The sequence below is a fragment of the Chrysochloris asiatica genome, unplaced genomic scaffold (assembly GCF_000296735.1).
Source record: "Chrysochloris asiatica unplaced genomic scaffold, ChrAsi1.0 scaffold00336, whole genome shotgun sequence".
In the NCBI taxonomy this organism is placed as follows: domain Eukaryota; kingdom Metazoa; phylum Chordata; class Mammalia; order Afrosoricida; family Chrysochloridae; genus Chrysochloris; species Chrysochloris asiatica.
Window position 1 is genome coordinate 1,886,554 of NW_006408854.1, and position 9,817 is coordinate 1,896,370.

Below are 9,817 nucleotides of genomic sequence, written 5' to 3' on the forward strand. Positions count from 1 at the left end.
TTAAAGCATTCTTCCTATTGTTATGATTTTACTCCATTGGATTTTCACCTCTTTGGTCCTCTGAAAGCACCCATTCGTGGATGAAGATGCACTGCTGATGAAGAAGTAAAGACATTGGTGCACTCATGGTTTGCAGCTTAGTCTAAAACATTTTTAAAAGGACTACGAAAGCTAGTTGACAGACCAAGTGTAATGAAAAGCAAGGAGATTATATAAATAAATAAATAAATGATGCACTTTTTTATAAAAGTTGGTTAAAATAAATTGTACAGCCAGAATGCAGATAATTTTTGATTCATCCTCAATAGAAAGCATTTTATCATGGTTGCAGTAGAAGAGAATAAAATAACCAAACCAACGATGCATTGAAGGGACTTTTATTTTCTTTGGACATTCACTAAGTAATAATCAGAAACAACAGATAATGAATCTCCTGCATCCAAAACAATGAACTTGTTATGTTGTAAGATGTTGTCGTATCTGTAAGCAATTGGAAAACAAGAATTTTATCTTTGTATCTCATTGCCCAACAGTACACACAGTGGGTGTTGAACAATAATGGGTTGAATAATTTAAGATTCTAGATTTTTCTTTTAAAAATTAATGCTTGCTGAAAGAAGAGAGCCTAAGATTTACTATGTAGTATTTGGAAAGGGAACTTGTTTTTACTCTAGGTGAGAAACCTCCACAGCTAAGTACTTGGGATTATGAAGGTCCTTTTTCTATATTTGCCCAGCCTGATCTGGACACAGGCAAATGTCACACAGTCTGCACTTATATATACTTTTCTGTCTATTTTAACAGTGTTTATATTTCCTGGGGTACATCTATACGATTTAGAGAATTTAATACATACTTGTATCTTTCAAGAAAAAAAAATGCAGTTTTCACATGCGAGTTATTTTCAGCATGCAGTTCCTTTCCTGAAGCACTAAATATTAAATATGAAAACAAACAAGAGAGAAAATATGTTGTTTTAACAAATGGGTCCTTAGAGATGGGTCTGAAAACATGGTTTTAATTTCCAGATCTAGCTTTTACTCTGTTACTTCACAGCACTTACAGAAATCCTGAAATAAATCAAAGACATTCACACAGTTTTTAAGGATTACAGTTTAATTTTTCCCTTGTTTTTTTTTCCCCCCCTATGGCCATTGCCAATGGTATTAAGTCTTATCCATGTGAAAAATTAGTTGTGTAAAAAAAAAAGTTGGATGTAGATGTGTGTTTTCAGGAAGATTTGTTACTGCTTGCATTCATAACATCATTTGTACATGGAACTAATTATCTTCCCCTACATAATTTAAAATTGTAATCCCCTCCCCAAAAAAACACACTAATTCCAAAGAAATAACTGACTTATTTTATAGCATTCTTTAAACAATTTTATTTTAATATATTTTTAATAGTTGTAGGATCACCACTGGACTGTGAACCACATGATCAGCAATTCAAGCCCACCAGCTGCTCCTAGGAAACCCTATACAGGGTCATTATGAGTCGGTCCAACTCAATGGCATTTAACAAGAACAACAACAAAGTATTGAATTAAAGACATATTTATTAAAACAGAAGCCAAACTGTGAATGGCTTATTCTAGCACAAAGGGATAAGAGTGAAATTTATTACCTTATTTTAGATGTAGCTGCAAAGATCAAATACTAGAGCATGCTTACTTTTCAATTATCATAATTTAATTTTTCATTAAAAGTTGCTTATAAATTCTGAAGTTCTAGTGTTTTCTAGTAGACTTTTAACTTTTTTTTTTCCTGATATTTTATTATTGATTGTTTGGACCTCTGTTTGCAGGTGTTGAATTGTTTCCAATGATTTGATTGTTCCTGTAGCATTTTCTTAACTTCTTCCTTATTTTTCTCTACCTTTCTGTGGCGCTTTTGGATGCACCTCAATATTTTCCTGAATACCTTATCAGGCAATTCCAAAGCTTGCCCTCCTTCCAATGGGAATTCTAGGTTTACCTCCAGTTCATTTGTTTCAACTACTCTATCTTATTTCTGTACATGAGCTGAGATCTTCTGTTTCTTTTTGGGCATTTTCAATAATTAGATGAATATATGTTGATGTAGCTCTGGTAGCATAGTGGTTACGAATCGGGCTGCGAACCTTAAGGTCAGCGGTTCGAAACTACTAGCCGCTCCACGGGAGAAAGATGAGGCTTTCTACTCCCGTAAAGATTTACACCCTCGGAAACCCTGTACAGGGTCGCTATGGGTCGGAACCGACTCGACGGCACTTAACAACAACAACAACAACATGTTGATGTATTATTAAACTTTCTGATTACCACCTGGTAGATGTGATCAGGAGATGTGATCATTTCTCATATTACTCAACTCAGGGTAATTTTAGAAAGTGTTGGCTATCTATGTGACTCTGGTGGCTAGCAGCTGGTATTGGCTCTTGCCTGGATGGTGGAATTTTATGGGATGTGATTGTAACTTGGCTATATGACTGCAATTACTTCTCTTATTGGGTAATGTAGAGAGAGAAAGAGCTGCCCCCCCCCCCCCAAGGTAATAGGGAGACCAAGAAAAGAAAACAGTTTGGACACTAAAGTCTGTAATTGCCGCACACACACACACACACACACACACACAGAGTAGCAAAATATGAGTAAGACTTTAACACCCCTTTTTCAGCTTCTTGCCATCAAGGCCACCTGAGAAATTTCAAGATGTTACCATCGCTGTTTATGATCTAACTCAAGATTTAGTTTTAGACCTTTCTCCTTTTTTGCCTCTCTCTCCTTCCCTCAAGTCCATTCAGGTGTTTCTTCTAGTGAGAAACAGCCAAGGGTTGACCAGAGCCATTTTGGAAGACCCTCCCATTCTAAGTTGTTCCTGTTGACGCCTCCTTCCTAGGCCCAGTGATTTTTGCTGAACAAATCCCTGCATGTAAATAGTAGAACCCTCCAAGGGAGGGAGGTGTCCACTTGCTCAGGCACCCCCTCTAGTCACATGAGTGGATGTGTGCAGACAGAAAAACATAAAGGAACAGAAAAAATTTAAAATACGTTCTCACCTTTATCTCTGGCGATTGGTCAGACCTTTCTAAATCTTGAATCTGCTCTATCCCACTCAAGATGACTGTGCTGGCGCTCACTGGCCACTGCAAATCTGAAAACACCACTTTTCTTGCTTCTGCTACATATCCCACTGGCAGTAAACCTTGGATATTTCTAAATATTCTTTTATATGTAGTTCAGAGTTCTGGGGCCATTCCCTGAACCTGCTTTATCCAGTATTCTGTCTTATTCTGCATGGGGTCTCTCCCTAATCCACCATCAAGTCCCACCTTTTTTGAGACTTTTTATTTTTAATACCAGCAGTTGCAAGTTTCAGGCCCACAAGTACATTTTTGCTTCTATACTCCTAGAATAATTAGGAACCATGAGAGAATACAAATTTCCTAAAAATAACTGTTTATTTGCATTTTCTAAAAACTGTTCATATTAACTCTTTTTCATATATAATAAACTAGTTCAGTGTCTTGCCTTTATGTTTGTGTATTAATTTAAATATTTTAGTAACTTAAGAGATTCTTATGTCCTCTCAAAACTTGAGCACCAGAATCAATAAATACAAAAGGCACAATTTTATGTACTTCAATTGATTAAGTGTAAAGGTCAAAATTAACAAGTTTTATAGAGCACTATTAGAAGTATACAGTAGATTCCTTGTAGAAGTCATGAAGGAGAGCCAGTGTAGACAATAGCCGGAACACAAATACAAAATTTGACTTGCTTTCTGTGACGAAAGCAGAGCAATTGTCAAGTTTGACATGATTGCAAAAGAATTTAAAGGACTAGTAGGTCTTTAAGAACATACAAGATTGCTTTGTTGTTCTTGTGTAACATTTAATAAGAAGCAAAGCTTGCTAAATATTACAATCCACAAGATTCTTCTGTATCCCTATCTAATGATTTTATTCCCAAATGAGGTAAGTAGATGAGATATGTCAGTGAAATCAGGAGACTTGATTAGTGCTGCCCTCCCAGAAATGTATAACTGGCTTGGAACATTAATTAATATTCCATTTAACCTATTTTGCTGGGGAAAAAAAAAATGAGAGAGAGAGAGAGAAATGGTAATTTTTTTGTAAGTCAAGAGATTTACATTCTAGCCCTTTGGAGATGTAATTTATTATATATGCCTGAGTGGGAAAAAAAAAAAAAAAGAGATTTACATTCTAAAACAAAATATGCAACTATTAAAAACATGTATGTCTACAATTCTGTTTCCATGTATTAATTTCCCAGTTACTTATGAATAAGTTTTAACCAAGGGTGGAAAATTTTTCAGCCAGAGGACAGTTTTTTTAAGTGTTCTAAATAACACTTTAACTTTTTTGTTACATCCAGAAATTTACAGTGGCATCTTGCTAGTGTCCTAGCCTGTCACGGATTTCTCAGCTTTTGGTAGAATTTGGAGACTGCTGATAAATAGAAATCCTTTACACATAAAACCACTTTTATTTCTCAGCCATTCCAGCATGGCAGCCTTTGACTTGATGGTGTTCTTTTCTTTTGCAGGGGCTTTATGTTTTTGTGGTTTATTTCATTCTACATAACCAGATGTGCTGTCCCATGAAGGCCAGCTACACGGTGGAAATGAATGGGCACCCAGGGCCCAGCACGGCCTTCTTTACTCCAGGGAGTGGAATGCCTCCTTCTGGAGGGGAAATCAGCAAGTCCACCCAGAATCTGATCAGCGCTATGGAAGAGGTACCTGTCCCCACCACCTCAATGGCCACTTCTACCCTGCCCACCACAACCCCACTCTACCACCTATCCCCAACCCTTCAATCCCTTTAAGTTCTTCCTTCTGTCTCTCTTTCACTTTGGGATCCTCTTTTTTTTTACCATATTTGATTCATTTACTGTGGTATCCATAAATCACCAGTTGGAGCCCATTAGCCACTCACACACAAATAAAACGATGTGGCAATCTGGTTCAGTAGGGATTATAGCCTCAGAAACCTTGTGGGGCAGTTCTACACTGTGCTTTAGGGTTGCTAAGAGTTAGGATGGACTCCATGGCAACAGGTACTGTGGTATCACACCTGTTATTTAATTCTTCTTTCCCTTGTGCTCTGTTAGTGGAGGTCTGTACCAGCCATTTGTACTGGGAAATGACACAACACAATTTGGCATCTCCTTCTTCAAAATCTTCCACATCTGCCACAGCAATGACTGAGTCCACAATTTAAAAAAAAATTTTTTTTTTAAATGCTGCTAAGATTTTAAATACTTTCACAGTGTTTGACTCATTACCACAGTCCCAACAAGCTCTCAGTGAAAGCAAAATAGGATAAAATTTATTTTGATTTAAATATCAGAAAATATTTCTGAACAAAGACTCAGGAAAGTGCTTCAGCAAGCACTAGTGGAAAATCTAGTCAGGATTTCCTTTATAAAATCTACCTCCCACTGGCCTGCATCCTATCCACATCAGTTTGATTTCCTATGTTTATATCACCTTGGCACCCACCTGTCAGTTGCACATACTACTGGAACTGTTGCTCACATTTTAAAACATTTCTGAAAACATTTGACCAGTAAGAGATGATAATGCAGACAGTTATCTGCAGTCCTCAAGGTGTGCTTGGCTACTGTTCCTTGCATAGTTCATATTGCTTCTATGAATTAAAGATCCAAGGGAAACAGTATTTGTGGTTGCACACTGAAAATCACAGGTATAGCCATCTGAAAGGTAAACAAACAAATGATAACAACCAAATCGGTTTTGGTTTGTTGATTTGTTTGTTTTCTCTTCCATGGCAAGGTAGAGAATCATTTTTATTCATGCCAGCTTAAAAGTAAGTACAGTGATCACAAATCAAGTATAATGTTTAAAAGTTAGGATATATCTATCTATATTTTTGTTGTTTTTAAATGCCGATGGATCAGTTCTGACTCATAGCAATCCATAGGTTCAGCTAGTGGGTTTAAACCACTGACCTTGAGATTAGCAGTCCAGTGCTTATCCTAGAGCACTACAAACCAAGTACAATATTTAAAAGCTAGGATATGTCTATAGCAGTCTTAAATGTTTAGTGCCATTTCTCTACCCTCCAAAAAAAGTATCATTTTAACATCAGAGTTGGTACCAATAGAAATAAGGGTATCTTTAGAATCAACTACTCATGAGTGAATCTTCAAAGTAAAAAAGGAATCATCTTTTTAATGTCTACTCAGCCAACATTTGTCTGTGTCAGAAATGTCTTATATGCTAAACAATGTTGTTGTTAAATGCAGTTATGTCAGTTCTGACTCATAGTGATGCTGTATAGGGTTTCTAAGGAGCTACTGGTGGATTAGAACTACTGACTTTGTGGTTCTCAGTCCAGTGCTTATCCTACCATGCCACACCAAGACTCCATGCTAACCGTTGTTGTTGTTGTTAAGTGCTGCCAAGTTAATTCCATTTCATAGTGGCTTTTTATAGGGTTTCTGTAGCTTTAAATTTTTGAGGAAGCATAAAGCTGGTGGACTTGAACTGCAGACCTTGTGGATTGAAGTCCGGTGCTTATCGTTAGATTCATATAAAGTGTAGTGGTGGTAGAATTCTCACCTTTCATGTGGAAGACCAAGATTCATTCCTGGCCAATGTATCTTAAGTGCACCCACAACTTGCCTATCAATTGTTGTTAAGTGCCATCGAGTTGGCTCCGACTCATAGCGACTCTGTATATGAGGTTTATGAGGAGCAACCAGGAAGCTTGAACCGCCAACCTTGTGGTTCAAACTGACCTTGCAGTGTAGTGCGTTAACCTATGGTGCCACACCAGGACTCCGTATACAGTACAGGATTGCATATGGCTGTGATGCTGAACAGGTTGCAGCAGAACTTTCATACTAAGACAAGCTAGGAAGAAACACCTACCTAGCTACTTCTAAAAATCAGCTAATGAAAGCCCTATGGATCACAACAAAACCCTTTGTGCAAGAAGGTTCCATGAGTCAGGAACCAACTCACCAGCAGCTAACAATAGCAGCTACATATGGCTATAAAAACTAATTAAACTAATTAAAATTCAATAACATTAAAAATCCAGTTTCTTAGTCACACTAGTAGCATTTCAAATGCTCTTTAGCCACATGTGCCTTGTAGCTGCTCTTTTAGAGAACACAGTTATAAAACATTTTAATCATCATAGAAAGTTCTATTAGACAGTGTTGCTAAAGATGTTCAACTTCTTAGTACCATTTTTTAAGGTCTTCTCTCAGGTTTCTGTCTAAAGTTTTCAGGTCAATTTTCTCAATCTGAGGTGTCCCTGAAATCTCTCAGAAACCCTCATCTTGGGAGACAGCAGCTGTGACAGTTCCTGGCTCAGTCCACTACTTAAGTGTTCATTTGGGTGTTGCCCAATGGCATATCCTAATGCATGCTTTACATTCCTAAGGCTTAGAATTGGCTTTCCTCCAGCTGTCAGTGAGGGACTGTCAGAGACAGTCTAAAAACCTTGCAGAGAGGGAAAGCACAGGAAAGGAAGGATTAAGGGTATGTTTACCAGTAACCTAGAAGGAAATGAATATATTTCATTATTTCAGGATAGAATTATCTTTTTATTTATTAATTTTTAAAAGGAGAAGCTTAGAATGTGACAAAATAACTTAAAAAAAATCATTGTGTTCTTATAGATGCCTATTGTTGTTGTTAAGTGCTGTCTAGTTAGTTCTGAATCATAGTGACTGATATAGTCTATCCAAGGAGTGGCTAGCTGGGGGGTTGGCAGTCCAGTGCTTATCCTAAAGCACCACACTATATTTTAAATATTACGCTGTATCTTGGGGTCCTGGTGTAATGCTGAAGGATAAGTGTTGGACTACTAACCAACAGCTCGATAGGTCAAGCCCACCAGCCACTCCTTGGAAACCCCATGCAGGATCACTATGAGTTGAAACTGACTCATTTGAAATATACATGTTGCATCTTAAATTAAGAATTAGGAAGGTTCTTCTCCATTTCTTATATTTAATGTTTCTTTGCATACTTCCTACAAAAATATATACATATATTCTTTGAGTTTAAAAAAAAGTAGTTTTCTTTCCTCACACATAGAAATCTACAAGTAATCCCAAAAGAGAAATTGCTTAGAATCACCAGATTAGATTTTCTCAGTACTGTTGTTAAGTGCCATCAAGTTGGTGCTGACTCATAGCAACCCTGTTTTGGGTTTCTGAGGAGTGGCTCGTGGGGTTGAACCACCAAACTTTTAGCAAGTAGTACTTATACTACAACCACCACACCAGGACTTCAGATTGTCTCATGGAGAGACATAATTTTCTAAGAATCAAAGATAAAATTAAAATCTTAATTTCTAGAGTTCAATAGAGCTTTCATTATTAGGTCATTGAAATGTTATATGAAGATAAAAAAAATGAATATTTATGACTCATATTATGATTTCCTTTTCTTTCTACCCCAACCCAAAAAGGTACCACCTGACTGGGAGAGAGCATCATTCCAGCAAGCCAGTCAGGCCAGTCCAGACTTAAAGCCAAGTCCACAAAATGGCGCCACATTTCCTACCTCTGGAGGATATGGCCAGGGGTCACTGGTAGCCGATGAGGAATCCCAGGAGTTTGATGACTTGATATTTGCTTTAAAAACTGGTATGTATGAACCACAAACTTTATTAAAAGTAGGCGCTCTTACTGTGCTACAGCTTGTATCTTCTTCCCATGTAGTCTCAAAGAAGTATAATCAGTCACCCTTAGCATATGCTGATTCTCATGACCCATTCCTAATCCCAGCCAAATTCTAGGATATTTTGTTCTTGACATCAAATATAGCACAACCTAAAAATAATTTATACTTTGCTTTTAAGAAAAATGCATATTCGAACTAAATGTATCTCTGGCTTGGAATCCTGCTAGAATTCCCAGATAGTCTTGAGACAAGTTCAGTGTAAAATAACCTGGTTAGGATCTTACTGAGGGAATTTGCCCCTAACCTGCCTAAAAAAAACCTTCTTATAGAGTATTTTCAAAGCAGAAACTTCCCCAAACAACCTAACTGGCATTGCATAGTTCTTTAATTTTCAAAGTGAAAATCCACTATTTTGTTAGCTTTTCCTATATACTGAAACTCCCTCATTCTGTAACTCCAATAAATAGTCTTTACATAAAAGGATGTGGTCCTAAAGACCACAAGTCAAAAGCATATATATGATGCTGACCATATGTTAAGTCACATAAAAAAGCATACGTGATTAAAAGTCGCTTTAGGGGTAAATAACGAATGAGGTCCTGGTGTGGCACTGTGGGTTAATGTGCTGGACTGCAAAGTCGTTTTGAACTGCAAGGTCAGTCATTTGAGCTCACCAGTCACTCTTCAGAAACTCTATGCAAGATCAATATGGGTATGAACCAACTTGATGGCACTTAACAACAACAATAATTAATAAATATCATTCTTTCTAGTGTTTAAATAACACTTAGTTTTATAGAATATTATAATTTGTTAGAAATACTATTTTGAATATTGAAAGATAACCATAGAGTTAATTTTATTGTTTTCAAATCATATATGCAGATTTTGTACTTTAATTTTCCTCTCAAAAATTCAATAAAACATCTAATTTCTACAAACAAGAAACTAGATATGCCCATGCTTTTTTGAACTTATCAGAATATTTATTTTAAAGTGTATTATGAACATTACAGTTTAAGTGGCTGTAAAGTTATTGCTCTGTTAAAACGTTTATCTTTATCATTGTAAAGTAAACATTTTATGCTATCTCTAAAGACTTACTCCAGAAACCTTAAGAATGCCATCTTTTTTTTTTTTTT

General features: G+C 36.6%; 1 protein-coding gene across 1 annotated transcript in view; it reads left to right on the plus strand.

Annotated features, from left to right (window-relative positions):
• Positions 1 to 9,817, plus strand: part of GPR98 (G protein-coupled receptor 98) — a 962,819-nt gene that overhangs the window by 924,790 nt on the left and 28,212 nt on the right. The window contains 2 exon segments of the mRNA XM_006875701.1: positions 4,553 to 4,744; positions 8,461 to 8,638. Of these exon segments, the coding sequence (XP_006875763.1) occupies positions 4,553 to 4,744; positions 8,461 to 8,638 (370 nt within the window).